Below are 20,529 nucleotides of genomic sequence, written 5' to 3'. Positions count from 1 at the left end.
GCTCCGTGGTTGAATGCCCCCGAGTTCAATCCCCAGTAACCCCCCCCCCAAAAAAAAACCCCACCAAACAAACAACAACAACAACAAAAAAAAAACCCTAGTTATAATATGAAAAATATTGAACCTATTCTCTTTACAGGCTGATAGAATTGTTTTCTAAGCCCAAAGACAGACCTTCGAACTATAATCTGAAAATGATCTTGTTCCTCGCTCTTTGTGCAGAAATCTTAGTTTCTGCAAACTTCAATGAGGCCATGGACTAGGATAACTGTGTGGTTACAGGATTGTAATTCTCCAGGATTAACTCGGCCTCACCCCCACAGAGTGTAAAATTTAAGCTAAGTGTGAATGTTTCAGTGTAGGGGGTTTTCTGACAACTTCTAGCATGATTGTCAGAAGCAGTCTGGTAATCAAAGTGATGGAATGGGGAGCTGATGTTCACTGAGCCTCAGCATGTGCCAGATGCTGTGGGTTGCAGTCACATAAGTCATTGCTTTTACTTCTCTCTGCTAACATATACCATGACCATTATTTTACCAAATTTCTGACCAAGAAACAGACTCTAAGAGATTGGATAATCAATTGCACTTTAAGGAACTTTCTGAAGGTCAGTTTGAATCAAGATTTGATGAGCTCTGTCCTGGCACAGCCTCATTTGGGTACAAAATAGTGAAGGAGTCATTAACTATTATTGTAGCCCTCTCATTTGTCCCAGTAATATTCCTTTCCCTTCCCCTCTCTCCCATTACTTTGTCTTCCATTCATTCTCTTATTAGGCATTTAGCAAATACTTCAACAGCACCTACTCTGTGCCAAGAATCATACATGGTACAGTTGATCCAACAAACGTGACCTCTGCTTTCATGGATTTTACAGCTTCATAATTGTTCTCAAGGGAGCCATATCATACATTTCAATTATCCTCAAATACTTTTCTTTTGAGTTTTTTTGTGTTTTAATCTTCCCATCTATTCACTATGCCTGACAGGTATTCTTTTGGCTTGTACATTTAAATTATGGTGTAATCTAAAATAAACCTTTTAAACTATATCACTTGCTATTTCATTGTTGAGAGAAATGAAGATTCTGTAATATTATAGGAAAGATGAAACAAGGGAAGTAGGTAAACATTTTTTTTTTTAAAGTTCGGTCTGGTTTTATTCAAATAAATTAGCCAGTGTCCCCAAGAAGTATGTGTATAAGATTTCATGTTCAGGCTTATGTTTTAATCAGGCTAAAAGTGTATCATATTCCCTCAAATAAGCACCACTTCCGTTTTCCTAATTGAAAATTGGTTTTCATTCAAAAATCTTTCTTGTCAAAGACAAGTTAAAACTGATGTTTAAGTTTCTTGTATCATTTTAATCACAAAGCTAATATACATTGGAACTCATTTTCCCTCCTATTTAGACATGCTTGTTCGCTCTTGGGAAAGTCCTAGATTGGGTTATGTAAGCAATCCCATTTTTGTAACTGAGCCAGTATTATCATTATCAAAATTACAATTGATCCAAGAAGGACAATATTGGTATATAAAAGGATGTGCTGATTTCTGTGATTTTCTATTAGCTGTATTGCATTGAAGAACTTTAGGAACTGCTTCCTTGTGCTTTAGTTTGCCTTCTAGTAATTCACTTTGGTGATATTCAGTAGAGTGGCATTTAGTATACTCCACACACTTGTGTTCTGCAATTTGTGGATGTGATAACACACATGGACACACATACATATTTAGAAGTTAAGAAGAAGGTATTGTTAAACATCAGATTGGTACTATTTTATAGTTGGTTCTTCTGTTGTCTCTGATCCTAGACTAATTTCTTAACATCTTTCATCTTCTTTAACTTTTCCTTTTTGTAAAATGAAGTTTTTGGGCCTAAGTATTCCTAGAAATCACTGAGCACCCAAAATCAAGCGGGTGAAGCAAGGTTAGCTAATCATCGGCAGATTTTGCTCCTCCCTTGTATTTCAATCAGAGAATTTCTCTTTATATTTGTTAATAATCTCAACTGAGTATTCCAATTCCTGATGCATTTTCACCTATTTGTCAACAGTACGCATCACTGTGTTCTTTTTTTTTTTTTTTTGGCTTCATAGTGAGTTACAGTTTATAGAAAACCACATGAAACCCATTTAATCAATGGTTCCTTTAGATTCTGTAGTAAGCATGAAATGCAAAGTATTAATCATGTGTTTGTGCCTGATTTCTACATGTTAAACAGTTAAATCCATTCTTAATTTTGTCTTTGTCATCTTCAAAGCAGAAAATTATACCATTAGCCCAAACCTCTGGCATTCTGTTGATTTTGTCTGGAAGGTGTAAATCTAGTAAGCATGAACAATGAGCTTTGCCAAACTGATATTTGTCTGTGTAGATTGTGTTTCTACAGCTGTCAATTGAGATGGTTGTTCTCTATGTGAAGTGGTTCTAGGTCACCCACATACTTGGGATTTTAAACTTTGATGTTTTAGCACTTACAACTTGGAGTTTTAGAGCTTAATGTGTGCCATTCTAAAGTGTGATATTTCAGCTTTTGTATCTCTTGGGATAACATGTTGTGAATGAAAATTAGTATTTTCAGTAGAGCTCCTGGGAAAGTTGTTGCCAGCAATAATTTTGACATCCCATGTGCTCTATTACAAAAAGACAGTAGAATAAATAAATGGAGCTAAGTGGTCAGAATTCTGGTGGTATGAAAGCAAATATAATTTCATTTATTATGATGGAAAGCAAACAAAAGCTCTGCACAAACAGTTTTAATTGATGTTTAAAGACTAGTTTCTCAGACTGTTGTTTGTTTGACAAGATAGTCTTGGGTGAATCGGAAACAAAGTGGGAAGACAAATAATTACTGTGGAGATAACAGACATTACAGGGCAAGTAAAATAAAAAGTCATTTCAAACATCTATCAAGCCAGTTTGACTCATAGTCTCTCAGCTCTAGATTATTTTACACTGGATTATTTCAGACACATGAACTGAAAAAACTTAAGAATGTCAAAGAACAGTGCTGGCACATCATATGTTAGCAGTTTTCTTTTTAAGATTATTGAATAGAATTTCATTTGCCTCAAAAACTGTCAATCCTGAGAAAAGCCATCTGATCCAGAGACCCAAATATATGGAAATGTGCTGCCATTTTAATATTCCCTAGCCCGCTCTCACCATGACTCACATTATTAATTGATCATGCTGCTCATTTCTACTGAGTATAGATTGTGCCTCAGAATTTTTCTCAAATTAGAGTAGTTTCTGCTAATTAATGAATCAGAATTGTTTGAAACCTGTTTGCAATTACCGATTGATTCTGCATTTTCTGGTGGAAGGAGATAAATAAGACCATTAAAGATGTCATGCCCAAATCACCAAGCTATATAGCAACCAAAGTAGAATTAACATATAGGTCACATGGCTCTCTGTGTATAATTTTGTTCTAGAAGGGCACATTATAGTTTTGTCTTGCGTTATTGATATTATGTTGCATTACATTTAGGAATTTCTAGTAGGGTATGATTATTTGTAGTATATGATAATTTTATTTTTCATGATTTTGATCCACAATTTGATATGATCTATTTTTTGTACTTTCTTTTTATTTTTAATTTTTAAATAATCTTATTCTAAAGAAAATACATATGTAGAGGGTCATTTAAGATTATTTTAGAAAAAGGTAGTGTAACATTTCATCTGTATTTTGAGAAAAACAAAATAATATGCCATTGGCAATTGTCACAATATTTTTTAATTTATGCTAATTATGCCAAAAAAGAGCTTCCTACATTATATTTAGATTTTTTTAGGCTTAACTGTAAATATTTATGCCTATAGAAATTTGACTATTTTAATTAAAACATTTAAAACTGGGTTTAAATGAAAGAAAAATCCACATAAGCTTTTAAATTTAAGCATTTGTTTAGTGTATTGGATAAATTCTCCATATTTACCTCTAAGAGATTAGCTTCAGATTACCTTTTTCCTATTTTACATTCAGTGTTGTTTTCATTGTATCAACAGTGAAATTTGTCTCATTGAGTTAAGTTACTTTGGGCAGAGGGAGGGAAAACAATACCCATATTCACTAACTTGCAATGGCTTGTTTTAATTTTTACATTGAATCAATCTTTGAGACAATTACTTTAACTTTATTTTATCCTTCTGGTAATTATAGGGGCATTTTATTTCAGAGAATATGAATTCAAAATTGTTGGTTAATAAGCATGCTCAGAGGGCTGGGGATGTGGCTCAAGTGGTAGCGCGCTTGCCTGGCATGCGTGCGGCCCGGGTTCGATCCTCAGCACCATATACAAACAAAGATGTTGTGTCTGCCGAAAACTAAAAAATAAATATTAAAAATTCTCTCTCTCTCTCTCTCTCTCTCTCTCTCTCTCTCTCCTCTCTCTCTCAAAAAAAAAAAAAAAAAAAAAAAAAAAAAGCATGCTCAGAGAAGAGATTTTAAAATCTCATTTCAGAAGCAGTGGCATTATGCTCAGAAATTTCCGGTTTTATTTCTTCCTTTTCTCCTCTGCCTTTGTCTGTTAAACTCCAGGAATAACGCAAAGCATGTTCATTATTTCTCTAGCAAGAAATTTACATAGGGACATAAATATATTTCATACATTCTTAATCACTAAGCATCTAGAATAAACTTCAAAATTTTTAAAATACTCTTATGCATAAAAATCCAAAGTTTGCCCTTTTCATACACTTCAGTAAATAAGTATCTTTTACATAAAAAAGAATTGACCAAAACCACCAATTATCTCATATTTTAAAAATATATTAAGAATTTATTAGATGTAGACTGAACTGATATTAAACTTATACCTTGTCTTCAGGGAACTTAAAATCTGATCTGGAAATGTCTCAATTTATTAGAAATAATTAAGTAGAAATTAAATGAAAATTAGTTATAGATACACAGAAGTCATTTTGACTACCATAAAATTAAAGACATATTAATTCATTTGACCAGTAATCACTTATTGTTGTGCTTTGTGGAAACAAAGTAATATTTGAAGTTACAATAAACTTCACTCTGTTTACTCTTTTTTTTTAAAGAGAGAGAGAGAGAGAGAGAGAGAGAGAGAGAGAGAGAGAGAGAGAATTTTTAATATTTATTTTTTTAGTTTTCGGCAGACACAACATCTTTGTATGTGGTGCTGAGGATCTAACCCCGGCCGCACGCATGCCGCTTGAGCCACATCCCCAGCCCCACTCTGTTTACTCTTATTGGCCTATTTTTACGAAAAAAAAAAAAATTACCTTGACTGTTAGCTAATATAGTCAAATTTTTAAAAAATGTAGAGAAGAGAAATTGATAAAATATATTTATATTTGATGGTTTCTTTGAACAAATTATTGTTAGGATTCTAATTATTGAAACACATCTAAATATGATTGGGCATCTTAGATTAAGATTTTGTTGCATCAGTGGTGATTGACTTGAAATTTCTTAAGTGATTGTGTACCATGTGGATGAAATGCCATGATTAAAAAAATAGTTCTATGGAAATTTTAAAATTTACAGATAGGCTTATCTAGACATGAACATACATTTGACATAAACTGACTTGATGGTTGGCCAGGACTGGAATTCTAGTTCCCACACCTACTCCCACTCATCCACCCACATCCATTGGACAAGTGCCTGGTTAAACAGATGGGTCTTGGGCTGTGCTCTCGACTCAAAGAAACTCCACCTTTAATAAGGAAAAAATAGAATGAAAATAGACTATATTGTGTTATTGTGCTCCTGGGCGTGATACTTTGAGTGAAGAGCTACTATGTATTTTTGTTTGTTATTGAAAATATGTTTTTTCTTATGAATGAATATGTGAATATTGGAGGACAACAGATGGAGCCTCAGGGATCTGGAAAACCCATAGTTAGGGAAGTAGTTATCCATCAAATATGAAAATAAAAAATCAGCAGGTGTGTGAAATACCATGTGGTTTTATAAATGCATGCAGCTATGATTTTAGAAAATGTTTGGATTAGCCAAGAGACATGCCTTGATTATGAAATTTCCTTCATCCACCAAAGGGTCTGAGACAAATTAGAATTCTCAATATCTGCCAATGAGCTGCTTCATCAGGCTAGCACTTCAGCAGTTACAAAGCCAGATTTGCAACAGGATGTCAAATTCTGGCTAATGTTTGTGTAAATACTACACACTTTCATTGTTAAGGCAGAGGGATTTGGATACCTGAGTGATAGGATGGCACATGATTTTATGACATCAGAAGTTAATTTTTCTGATTGATGGCAGTGCTACTGTCCTTGTTGGAGAAAAAAACACTAAGGGGAAGGAAAGAGCAGCAACTAGACAACCCTGTACTTGGAAGATCATAGGAGATAAATTCTGATGCTCTAATATTGACATATTAAAAAGATCTTCAAGGGCATTTGCCCTCCGTGCATTTTTATGATATTCTCTTTAGTGTTATAATAATCAGCAAGCCATCACATAGTTAACCTCATGATGGAGCTATGAACATGGGCTTTTGTTCTTCACATGATCCATTATCTATTTATTGGCTCATTAACGTGGATATTTACTCCTCCTCAATTATGGCCATGCATGGTCTGTGGAAAGCACACAAAAATTTAAGTAAAAGACTTTCACTCCTCTTTCCTAAATGATTTATTTAATCTTTTGTTAACTCAGTTTTCTCCACAAAAAGGGGATGGTGATAGCAACCTACTTTCCTAATACTAATGCAGGACTTTTTTTTTTTTTCTAATTGCATGAAATAATGCCTGTAATACACAAGAATTCTGTGGAATAAAGAATACATAGTACAATTTGTATTGAAGTACGTTTTCTGGTTATAATATTTAGGCATAATGTTGTCTAATACTGCAGCAAAAACTTGAAATGAAACTTGCCAAAAATTTAACTCTTAAATGAAATCCAAATGGAATTTTTCTTTTGCTTATTTGGCATATATAAATATGTGGGATGAATGAACGTATAAATGGGTGAGAAATTGAACAAAATTGTTTAATATTCATTTTCTCCAAGTAAAAAAATTTATACAAAAAATAATGAACGTGTTACTATTTAACTTTATTTCTTACTGCAGAATGCCTTGAGATTTGTTTGATGGTGTTAAATTAATGTAAAATATCATTACACTTTCTTGTTACATTGTCCTTTGAAACCACTGAAATTGCCTAAATAACATTGTACTATCTCTACTTGATAAAATGGAAAACTCAGAAGATTAATTTAGATACAGATGAAGAATAAAAGTATCTCAATGTGTACTTAATTTTATTAGAAGGAAGTGCATTATAAAAATAGCCCTTTGAAGATGAAAAAGAGGCAAAATAGTGAAATATTTTAATTCTTAGTTTTACTATCTTTATATGAAAGTACATATTTTGTGTATATGTATTTTTCTAAGACACATGACAATTACTAGCTTTTTCTTGAACTAGTCTGGCATATGATATTTTGTATATAAGTACATACATATTATATTTATATATATTTTAAATGTCTTTTGTTTTGTTTTAAACAGCAAACGCCAGTCTTCTTGGAGGAGGTGGTGGTAAGTCCTGACTATCATTTAATTTAAAATACCTTTTTATTATACTAATGATAAGATGTTTAGTAAGTTCTGTGATACTTTAAAGAAAGTTAATTTTGCTGTAATTGTCAACTACAAAGATAGTACTATTACAGAAAATAGTTCATTATAGAAATAGCTTCAGTTGGCCTTAACATTATTTGAACTGACTTAAAATATGAGGGAGACAATTTTTCTTCTTGTTAAACTTTGTAATTCTACCTTTGGCATGCAGTATAAAAGCTATAATCTATTGACATGAACACATGCCTAGTAGATGACAGAGTCACTTCTAATATGTATTCTAAAACAACGGTAAATTTGGAGACTTGTTTCTTTTTTCATCATATTGACTTTCTTTTGCTTTTCATGACTTTGTTTCTGAGAGCTTAATATATCATCTACTTACTTTGAAAAATAAAAAAGAAATTAATATTGACATTTAGCTTTATTTTCATGCTTATTTAGAAGAAAAAGAGAAAGTGATAAAAGTGAGAGGAGGAAGGGATTCTTGTACTGGGAATTTTTTGATACAAAAATTTTATAAGTAATTGTATTTTCATTTCTAGGTTAGGAATATGAAGGTTTTCATAGTTCCAATTCATAAATTTATATAATTTTATCCCCTACTATATCATATATATATACAATAATAAATATAAATATATAAAAATAATAATATAAAATTATATTTAAAAATTGGGTCCTTTTCATATATAAATAGTTTTCATATATAAATAGTTTGGGCCTCTCTCTCCCTCTCCCTCTCTCTCTCCCTCCCTGTTTTGCTCTTGCTTTCTCTGTTAATGTTCAGGGTTGAACCTGAATTCAGTGGTAGGAGCACAATTCACAATAGCTAAACTGTTGAGCCAACCTAGATGTCCTTCAGTGGATGAATGGATTAAAAAAATGTGGTATTTATACACAATAAGTAAAGTGTGCTACTAAAAAAAGAATAAGATCATGGCATTTGCAGGGAAATGGATGACATTAGAGAAGATTATGCTAAGTGAAGTTAGCCAATTCCAAATAAACAAATGCCGAATGTCTTCTCTGATATAAGGGGGGTGACTCAAAGTGGGGTAGGGAGGGAGAGCAAGGGAGGAAGATTAGCTCTAGATAGGGAATAGGGGTGGGAGGGAAAGGGAGGGAGAAGGGGAATAGCAAGGATAGTGGAAGGTGATGGTCATCATTATACAAAATTCATGTATGAAGATGTGGATTTGGTGTCAACATACCTTATATACAAACAGAGATTTGATAAATTGTGGTATAAAGGTGTATTAAGAATTGCAATGCAAAAAATATGAATGTAATGCACTCTTCTATTGTGATATATGTAAGAATTAATTAATTAAAAAAGAAACAGTAATAATAGAAAATAGTTTAAACTGTTATTAAAGTGTCTTCATATTATCACATATCTGTGTATGTTCTATAGTAAAGTATTATGGGATTTAAAATTAGAATTATTATGTGAAGATGATAAAAGTTAACTTAGTATCCATGAGCCTGTACTTTAAAAAATGAGAGCAATACTAACTACCTAAGATGCCTATTATGGAGATTAAGCAAACCTTTCTGGTATGTAGTAGAATAAGTAAGGGATTAGTAAATGTATTTCTTTTCTTCTACCCAGAATTATTTTACAATATATAAATCTATAGGATTTTTCATATATATCTTATTTTATTTTGGGGGAATTAGAAAGAAAAATTTTCCTTAGGAGTTAGATTCCCAGTAATTTTTTCCTTTTAAATCACAATATGTGAAGAAATCATTACTAAAATAAACTGCCCATAGTGATAATTTTCTTATAAGACATATTAATATTTTATGAAACCTGAATAATACTCTTACTAGCATAAATAAAGTTGAAATTGAGTCTACATAAATATATTAATCAAGTTATAACAGCAGACAAATTAGCCACACATTTCATTCATTATTTTTGGCTATTTCCAAAAAGTGATTTTATATATTAGTTAAAACTACATTAGCTTCTCATAATGGAAACAAAACCCCAAATATTGTAGCTTGAAGAAGACAGAAATATATTTAAAAATATTTGTAAAAGTATGGCAGACATAGACTAGACTTGTTCTATCGTAATTTCATGGTGTCATCAAGGACTCAAGCTCTTTTCTGTTCTTCCCTCCTAGTAGGTAGCTTCCATACCTCACGGTTCATGAAGGCTGCTGGCACTCTAGCCATCATAAATATAGTTCAGGTTAGGAAGAGCAGAAAAGGCAAAATATAGTAAAGTGTGCTACCAAAGGTGAGTCAGTTTCTTTAAGCATATTTCCCTGAAATTTCATATTCATCCCTGCAATGTGGTTTTTGACTCTAAGAAAGATCCTCATGAAAAAAAGATATTCTTCACAGAATTAGAAAAATAACTAAAACAAACAATTATTAAATTCATTTGGAAAAATAAGAGCCCCAGAATAGCCAAAGCAATACTAAGCAAGATAAGTGAATTAGGAGGCATCACAATACATGATCTGAAATTATACTATAGAGCTTTAGTAATAAAAACAGCATGTATTGGCATCAAAATTGATATGAAGATCAATAGAATGGAATAGAAGACACAGAGGCAAATCCATAAACCTATAACTGTCTAATATTTGGTAAAGATACTAAAATAAATCTTGGAGAAGAGACAGCCTTTTTAACAACTGGTGCTGGGAACACTGGATAGCTATCTGTAGAAAAATGAAATTAGACCCCTATCTCTCACCTGCACAAAACTCAAACTGAAATGGATCAAAGACTTAGGAATTATACTAGAAACTTTACAACTGCTGGAAGAAAACATAGGGTCAACACTCCATCATATAGGTGCTAACACCGACTTCCTTAACAAGACCCCCAAAGTGCAAGAAATGAAACCAAGAATCAATAAGTGAAATGTCTTTAAACTGAACAGCTTCTGCACAGCAAAGGAAATAATTAAGAGTATGATGCTGAGAGAGCCTACAGAACAGGGGAAAATCTTGGCCAGGTATCCCGCCCTCCAATAGGGGATTAATATCCAGAAATATACAATGAACTCAAAAAACTTAATACCATTACTACCACTGTCAACAACAAATAACCAATTACTAAATGGGCAAAAGAATTAAACAGAAATTTCTCAAAAGATGAAACACAGAGGGCCAACAAATACATGAAAATATGTTCAACATCTCAGTTGACCAGAGAGATACAAATCAAAACTACACTAAGATTCATCTCAGTCCAGTCAGAATGGCGATGATCAAGAATAAAAACAACAATATATGCTAGTGAGGTTGTGGCGAGAAAGGAACACTTGTACCTTGTTGGTGGGACTGTAAGCTAGAACAACCACTCTGGAAAGCACTCTAGAGATTCATCAAAAAACTAGGGACGGAACCACCATATGACCCTGTTATCCCACTCCTGGGTATTTCCCCCGAAGATCTAAAATCTGCCCTATAACAACACAGCCACATCAATATTTATAGCAGCACAAGTCACAATAGCTAAATTATAGAGTCAACCCAGATGCCCATCAATAAATGAATGGATTAAGAAATTGTGACACACACATATACACACACACAAAATGGATTAATAAATTGTGGTATATATGATGGAGTTCTACTCGGCCATTAAAAAGGATGAAATTATGGCATTTGCTAGTAAATGGATGGAAATGGAAATATCATGCTAAGCGAAATGAGCCAAACTCAGAAACTCAAAGGTTGAATGTTTTCTCTCATGTGAAAGCCAGAGGTTAAAAAAAAAGGAAAGGGGGAAGGAAGGATAATATTACATAAAGAACCAATTATATACAAATTAATAGATGAGCAAAAGGAGGTATAGTAGAGTAGAGGAGAGAGAATGAGAGTGGGGGAGTATGAGAGGGAAAAGGGGTAGGGTAAAGGGTGATGAGGAACTGAAATTGATTTTCATGCATGTATGAGTTTAAGAAGGTAAATACATGGTGTTCTCTTTGCCACAGCATTGTATTCATTATTAGTAGGATTATTTTAGTGGTTGAGGACTTAGGGATATTTTGGTACTTCTTTAAGATAACACAGCTTATAAAGGGCAGTGTTTGAATGAGAAGACGGTTTTCCTGACTCCCACTCCAGGGCTTTTTGGTTTTGCTCTGTGAATTTTAATATATCCCTGCTCTTCAGACTTACTTTTTCCAAAATAGGCAGGGAACTCTGTTGACACAAGGAAAAACGAATGAGAGGACCAGTAAACATGCAGTTGAGATGTAGTCGATGCTTTCCTTTGTTCTATTTTTATAAGTCTCATTTCTATTGATAATTTGAAAGTACATGCAATGGCATGGTCTTTGGCACATTTGGATTGCTGTCCAGATTCATATACCTTTTTGTGTGTATTTGAGGTTTAGTTTTAGAAAACATTGCATTTTAAATGCATGTTCACACATCTATAATAAGGATGTTTTACATGTACAATGTCTTGTGAAGATTGTACTTTTAGCATATATAATAAAGAAATCATTCTAAAAATTCCTAACTTATATAAAGAAGCAAATTAGGGGAAAAAACATAATTAAAGAGGTAATTCCTCAGTTCCTTTCAGATCATTGAATAACAGGAACAAAATTTACAAACTCTTTTTTTTTTTAAGAGACAGAGAGAGAAAGAGAAGGAGAGAGAGAGCGCGCGCATTTTTTAATATTTTTATTTTTTATTTTTCGGCGGACACACATCTTTTATTATTTTATTTTTATGTGGTGCTGAGGATCGAACCCAGCGCCCCGGCGCACATGCCAGGTGAGCGCGCTACCGCTTGAGCCACAACCCCGGCCCCAACAAACTCTTACTTTAGATGATTTTTAAAAATCTTTTATTTATTCAATAGGTAGCATAAAAGCAGAATTGCTGACTGAACCTAAATAGAACAATTGTTAATAGGATATGCTCCCTTCTCTAATCTGTCAAAGCAGGAGTCATAATGTTACACATTTAAAGTGACAGTTCCTGACAGCATGCAAATTAACACTAGCTTTTTATACACATGATTTTTTATGATTACCATTTTATCTATCTATCTATCTATCTATATATGTCAAAATATATTCTTCTTTTTGTTATCTAAAATAACAAAAATAAATATATACACATATACAATAAAAACCTATATAATCTACAAAGAATCAATAAAAACCCTATCTATATGAAATATATATTTGTATCAATACTGTATTTCTATACCTTATCCCTAAGGTGATATTGTAGCAGATTAATTTTTACAATTGTAAGTGTAAAGGAATACAGTAAGTACTGCTAAATGAAAAATGAACTTTCAGCCTTAGATGGAATGCATGGAAAGCCATTTCTCTAAAATGAAAGCAGGACATATACCAATGGACCCTCATCTCTTCAGAAAGTTTTTGCTGTCCTGTGCACAAGAGGTAGTCAGTAATGGAAAGGGAGGCACAGCGGAGGCAGTTAAGTGATCTCAGGTCAGGAGCTACTCCTCTGGAGTTATTTCTTTGTTGGACAATTGTACTTGCAGAGAGAATTTCTAATGCTTGTTTTTACTGATATCTATTCATACATTAATATAGTTTGTGTGAAGTAGCAAAATGCATGCTTGAAGAGGAGTAAAATCATAATCTGTTTGCTGTCACACTATAGATATTGTCAGTGTTTCTCTACCCACTCAACATCTACTTCTACATACAGATATGTGTATGGGTACACATTCATTATCCATTCATTCAGCAAATATTGCCTAACTACTTGGGTGGGTATTGATTATCAGTTTGGCAATAAATGCTACCTTTTCACTGTGGCCAGTCATGGTTCCTGCTCCACTGAATTGTCAGAGCAATTATAATTCCTACATTCTCTCAGGTGTTCCAAGGATTCTCCTGGCATGGATTTGAATTAAAATAATACCTTAGCATCAATCGACGGGTTATTGAAATCCTTCTTTAGAAGGTAGAACAGTTTTTTTGAACAGTACCCTTTTCACAAAAATCTAAGTTGCTACCCAGAATTCCTAACATGAAGAGAAACAAAAATTTAAACAGTTTTTGAATGTGTTTAAAGAGGAAGTTGTATAAATTACTTCTTAAATATTCACATGCACAATGGAGCACCCTCTCCCCCTCCATCCACATGCAGAATGGTTTTTCCAGGGCATATATCACTCCATTGCTCAAAGTCCCTACAGTGATCCTGTGTTTTACTCTTGTTAAGCCTCCACATGTGGCCAGGTCTCAGGAATGCTGGGGTAATCTAGGATAATACCCAGTAGTGAGGGACTAACTTAACAGGGGGTGACAGTGTGGGGGCTTGCCCCTTAGGAGAGTTGGTCAAGCATAGCTGGTAGTGAGTTAACCAACTGGCTTATGCTCAGCTGGTAGAGGGGTCCTAGCCATGGGCCTGGGGAATAACAATGGTCTCTCAGGCCTGAAAGAGCAGCATGGCAAGAAAAACCCAGGAGCTATGGTCTTTTTGCTTAAGCAGGGAGCAGGTACTGCAGGAAGGGATCTGCTGCTAAATTATAGAAAATAAGGTTTTAATCTTGCCTGCCTCAGGTGGGATTAATTCTGGGCACTGCAGGTAGTTTGGTCTGCTAGAGAAGATCAGGAGACACAGATGTGAGGAAGGAGAGAGAAGTGGGGATGCAGAGACCAGCCAGGACAGCTCTGACAATCAACCAACCTACCTTTGTTCTTCCCTCCTACCTCTTGTGTAATCGGTCTTGACATTGAGGTAGCAAAGAGTCTTAGAACTTGGTGTAACCAGAGGTGTAAGTATTAATCTACACATGAAATATCTAAAAACAAAAGAGGTTCTTCATGCTAGGAAAATTAAACAGAGGCAAGGATATCTTGGAGTGTTCAGGGAAGCCTTCCCAGAAGAGAGCATTCTTGAAGATGAGTAGCATATTTCAAGGAGCAGAAGGAAAGGACTCAGTCAGATGTATTTCCTACTCTTTGAGTATATATTTTGCTGTGCTTTAGCCAGCCTCCTCACTATTTTTCTGTCACATGCAGAACTTGGCTAAGCAGTTTCCTATAACAGTCTAGGAATGCCACTTAAAGTGGGGTAAAAGTGTCAGGACACGGCTGACGACGGAAACTGGTGCTGGTGGTGTTGCAGCAAACGCCATTGGGGCCACCTGGGCAGTCTGGTGGTCATCACCAATACAACCTACCTGCCTTGCCTTTTTCTCTGATTCCCTCACCTGCATATCAGTCTCATAGCCATCTCAGAAGCTACCTAAAATAGCTAAATTTCTAGTTTTTCTTTTCATTCCACATATAGTTGTCTAATTCCTATTCTTAGAAGTTTGACCTAGCCATGGGTGTTCTACTATTGCCTGCCATTTGTCAGTGAACCTTCCAGGTGCCTTTAGAGCTGGAGGAAGTTGGGGTCATGGGGTGTCCAAAATCCAAGCCAATCTGCCTTAATTGTCAGACATTTCAAGGACATGCCTTGTTTATTCCCTCTCTAACTTTGGTTTATATGAGCCCTCTATCCTGAAGTTAAATTATTATTATTATTATTATTATTATTATTATTATTATTATTGTTTTATTTTTTAGTTTTCAGTGGACACAACATCTTTATTTTATTTTTATGTGGTGCTAAGGATCGAACCCAGCACCCTGTGCATGGCAGGCGAGCGTGCTACTGCTTGAGCCACATCCCCAGCCCCTGAAGTTAAATTTTAAGATAGTTCATCATGTTTTCTCTGTGTACCCACTCCCCTTCCCAAGTGAAATTCCCCATCTAAAAACCCTATTGAGGTGGCAGCCCTGTGTAGATAAGATGTCCTTTTTCACTGTAGCCAGAACTGATTCACACTAGAAGGGTATGTTCTCCAATTAGGGCATAAATTTCCTGAGGCCAGGGGATTTCTCATTCATCTGGAAAATGCTGGCTGCTTTTAGATGGTGAATAAAATATTTTATAACTTTGAGCTGTTACTGTCTTTCATTTAGGATTCTCAGCATGTTTGGATATTTTGGTTTTGTCTCATTTGCTTTGGAAAGTTAATCTCTTTATCTTTGAGTGATTTCTAAATGGAAAAAACCCAAAACTTTAAAATATGTTTATAGAAGGTGACCTGAGGACCATATGCATATTTGTACAGTAATTACTTATTCATTGTGTTACATTTTGTGTTTGAAGGGTTTATATAGTCACAACCTCATAATTTTCTTTAAATACACTTTCTTTACATGGGAAATACAGAGAACAATATATGTTTGTAGAGCTGGGAAAATGAAATACAGAGAATTTGTATTCCATAGATGTCAGGGAGATAGACAGTTGTTTTATTCATGTTATCAGATATTTAATCAGGTAAAGCTTTCTTGACAGTTTGATTTTAATTTATTAATAATTTGACTTCTACATATTAGAAGGGATTTTTCATTGAAACCATAGTACTTATATACATATAAGTATACACATATATGTTTTATTTTAGTATAGGTTTCCATTCTTTTTCAGTTTTATAAAAAATTGTGTGTGTTTATTCCCTCAACTGGGTACTCATTTATCTATTTCCATTTTGCTTTTTAATTTTAGAATTTTCATTTTAAATTAGTTTTATAATTGGTAAATATTGCTTTCTATTATTTTTGTATGTTTGTTTCATAGTTGACATTTTTTAAAAAAAATCTAAAGGTTAAGTCATTCCTTCAGAAAGTGTTTAGATTAGTAAATCATGCTCAAAGATAGGAATTAAAAATTACAAAAATATAAAATAAAATGTAAGCCCTCTTTTCAGATATAGAAATTCCTTGTAAAAATCAGTAGTTTTATAAACTCTCCAAAAATGTTTGAATAGCTTCATGTGACTTAGATGCTTGGAAATACAGTTTCATATTTAAAAACAAATGGTTTAAAATTAGGAAGTATTCTAACAGGTACCGGATGTGTCTACATATTTTCCTAATTATTTAATAGCTATAGCATAATGTTCGTGTAGGTTATCTATTAAGTGTAAAATCTTTCCAAAACTATGAAAATGAGAGGTTTGTTGAATTTCTGTTTTAAATATATATTTCTTATTTCTGAAGATTTTCTGAATATGACCTTGAGTGCACAGTAGTAAAAACAAGTTCTAACAAAATAGTGCAGTTAATTTTATTGTAATCTGGTATCACTAGATTATAATCCTTCATTTTATGGTAGACTATAGTTTTCTTTATTGTATCTAATGTGGCTCCATAGTAATTGACAGTGGTAAAATTTCTTTAGGATCCACTTTTATAACCTTCTTAGGTTTGGTACTGTTAAGAATCTTTTTTCCATTCTTTGGAACCGCCTTCATTTACCCCCAAACTGGAGAAACACAGTAGGTATTGGGAAGAATGAATCTGGCCATTATCAATTATAACAAATCCAAGAAGATTCTGGGAGTTCAGTCACAGGTGTTGTCAAACTACAGAGAGCACCACTGAGAAGGTCTCTTTGGTTTATGTGATTTCTTTTCACTATAGCTCTTTCTTTGGCCAAAAGTCATTTTTTATGGGTTATGACAGATTCATTATTTTGCATACTAGTTTCCATCTCTGGAAAGATGATTATAATGATAACTAACTGCTTTATCAGCTTGGAAAAACTAATTATTCATTATAAAGTGTTTTTCAAATACAAAATGTTAGATAAATGGTTATTACTGCAGTTACTACTATTATTATTATGGCCTAAACCTGAAAGATAAAAGGTGCTGGATAATTGCACAATATGGGATTCTATGTCCAAATAAAGGTGAATAACCAGAATTGTTGGATAACAGAAATTTAAATATCGGTGTGTAGTAGAGGAGAGTTTCTCTAATATCTAATATAGATAACTGTATATTAATTATCTGCAAATGAGCCCAAGGGTTTTACATAGAAATATGCTATGAGATTATTCTTTCAAGCATTTAAATAGCTAGAAAACAAATTAATTATGTACTATAGTATGCAGTATTCCAACTTCATGCAGCATTATCAGACCAGGAGAAGGAATTCTTAACACCGACTATAGGGCAGGACTGTGTGAGCTCTAGGTACATGAAGAGGAATAAGAAAGAGCAGCATTTCCCTGCTCAGGCACACACTTGGTACCAGGGAGGAACAAGATCAAAACTGATAGTCCACAGATTTTATGCTCAGCTGGCAACCAGACCTGGAAAAGGAAGCAAGGATAGAGAAACCAAATAGAAGGTATTGAGCACAGAAGGAACAAGTGGTGCTGTCTTGGAGGGTATCAGGAAGACCAGTTCTCTCATCAAGGAAGAACTGGGCAACAGTCTGGAGCCTATTGTATTTAGTATCCAGACCCCAGGTGACCCAAGTCAAACTCCAGGTTCAGGAGTTGAGGCCTCTTTTTGTACCTGAGTCTCCAAAACCAGTTTTGAGAGTTGGGTTGAATGAAACTTATTCATGGAAAACATTGGTAGACTCAGCTACCAACAGCTGGGAGAAAGAGGTAGGAAGTCTGAAAAATGCACAATATATAAGTAGTTTTTAGTTAAAATGTATCATCTGCTTCTATCATAGGGTTATTTCTGGCAAATTTTTTTTTTAAAATAACTCTCAGAAATAAATACAAGGGGCACAAAGTCCTCACTTGCCTAAATATCCAATAACTCTGCCATGTCCTAGAAGCTGAGCAAATTCAAATTACAAATGTGTTATGATGTCCAGGTTTATAGGGTCAGCTTTTCAGGACATAGAGCAAACAGATTTTTGCAAAGTTCCAGGTTTTATATCTAGTATAACTGGGAAAAATGTAATTCCCTAGTCAAATTTATTAAACAAGGAATAATTCTACATCTTTGTTAGTACAACCACCCCGTTCTGTCATCAGAAAATCTTTATTTAGTAATCTTCATTCCCATCCTCCCTGTTGTGTTTCCCATCAGAGTCAGTAAGTTTTCATAGTGACTTTTTTCTGTCCTATCAGAATGTAGATTCTGCTACATGACCAGTGTAACTGCACATCATGTACAACCACAAAAATGGGGAGTTATACTCTATGTAAGTATGATTTGTCAAAATACATTCTACTGCCATGCATGACTAAAACGGACAAATAAAAAAAAATTTTTTAAAGAAAAAAGGATATAGATTCTGCAAAGGCATGGCTAGTATCTGTTTTGTTCACTTCCTATATCCTCAGATACTGTGGAAAGTCTGATATATATGAGGTACCTATCAATCAACTAACAGTTGGATGGATGATTAAGGAATGTTAATAATAACTAACCTTTAGGGGGGTGCTGGCTCTGTGCAGGGCACTATTCTAAGGATGGCATATACATTATCTACTTTAATCCTATCAGTATTCCTGGTAGATAAATATTATTATTATTCTCATTTCACAGATAAAAGATCAAAATCTCAGTGAAGTTAGGATGAAAAAAAATATTGGACAGACCAAAATATTTTAACTGAAAAATTTCAACTTCACTTTCCAATTATAACCATTGTACTGTAAACTTGATCCCCTACATATACAGTTTGTTAGCAGAGAATGTAAACCTGTCTGTCTCAAAGTATTTATACACAATGATTGTCCAGTCATTGGCTGCCAATTAGGGTACAGTGAAATCAGAATAGTTCCTGGTAAGCAAAGAGTAAAAATAAAAACAAGATTTTAAAAACTCATGAAGAGAGACCTGAGTCTGCTCATCATGGAGGAGATATATTTCACATACTTTAGACCAGGTAAGTTACCAAACAAAAGCAACCCAAGAAAACCTGTATCTACAGCTACCTTCAGAGGAAAAATAATTGGGTTCAGAATTGCTATAATATACATCCTGTTTTTTCTTTAAAGTACCTGTAAATACACAGGAATTTATGACTAATACTTATGGAGGAAATAAGGAATCAATAGTATAATGATCGCAATAAGAAACGGGTATAGGGAGGAAGGAATAGGAGTTATTATTTACAGTTTGGGAAGATGAAGAAGTTCTGGAGATGGATGGTAGTAATGGTTGCACAATAGTAAGGATGTACTTAATCTACTGATCTGTATACTTAAAATTGTAAAAATGGTAAAGTTTGTGATACAATATCTCCATATATGTACATATGTGTACGTATTTTACAGCAGTAAAAAAAGCGGTCAGTAAAAACTATCATCTCTAAGTGTTTCAGATATTGGGTTAAGATAAAATAATTCAAGCCTTATATTTTACTGATATTGTAAATGTATTCAAGTAACTAAAGGGAACATGTTTAAAGACCTAAAGAAAAGTATCACAACAATGAATTAATAGAATGGGTATTCTAATAAAGTAGACAGAAATTATAACATTCTGGAGTTGGAAAGTAAAATATATGAAATGCTAAGATCATGAGAGGATTTGAATGGTAAATGAAAGATTTCAAAAGAAAGATAAATTAGTCTGAAGGACACAGAGGAAAGAAAGATTGAAGAAAAGTGAACAGAGCCTCATAGAGCTGTCAGGGAAGAACAGCATTCCAACTTGTTTGTACTAGGAGACCTAAACAGAGAGAAAACAATAAAAATATATGAAGAGATAGTGGCCAAAATATTCTCAAAATTGGTCAGCAGTATAAATAATGTAATAACAATGAATAATAAATAAATAATAAAATAAAGAATAATAAATAATGTTGAAGATGTTGAGGCAGGAAAATCACGAGTTCAAAGCCAGCGTCAGCAATGGCTAGGTGCTAAGTAACTCAGTGAGACCCTGTCTCTAAATAAAATACAAAATAGGGCTGGGGATGTGGCTCGGTGGTTGAGTGCCCCTGAGTTCAATTCCCAGTACTCCTGTCCACCACCCCCCACACTCACAAAAAAAATCAATAAATGGGGTGGGATAAACCTAAAAAGCTTCTTCACAGCAAAGGAAACAATACAGAATGTGAAGACAGAGCCTATACAATGGGAGAAAATCTTTGTCATCTGTACCTCAGATAAAGTATTGATCTCCAGGGTATAT

At 33.9% G+C, this 20,529-nt stretch overlaps 1 protein-coding gene across 5 annotated transcripts in view; it reads left to right on the top strand.

The window, feature by feature from the left end:
• Positions 1 to 20,529, top strand: part of Macrod2 (mono-ADP ribosylhydrolase 2) — a 1,986,218-nt gene that overhangs the window by 449,612 nt on the left and 1,516,077 nt on the right. For all 5 annotated transcript variants that reach the window (XM_071608715.1, XM_071608716.1, XM_071608713.1 and 2 more), the window contains one exon: positions 7,528 to 7,557. In XM_071608715.1, coding sequence (XP_071464816.1) covers positions 7,528 to 7,557 — 30 coding nt within the window. The remainder of the gene's footprint in view (positions 1 to 7,527; positions 7,558 to 20,529) is intronic.

Source organism: Marmota flaviventris, chromosome 2 (assembly GCF_047511675.1).
Source record: "Marmota flaviventris isolate mMarFla1 chromosome 2, mMarFla1.hap1, whole genome shotgun sequence".
Taxonomy (NCBI): Eukaryota; Metazoa; Chordata; class Mammalia; order Rodentia; family Sciuridae; genus Marmota; species Marmota flaviventris.
This window is presented reverse-complemented; position numbering and strand designations above follow the sequence as displayed.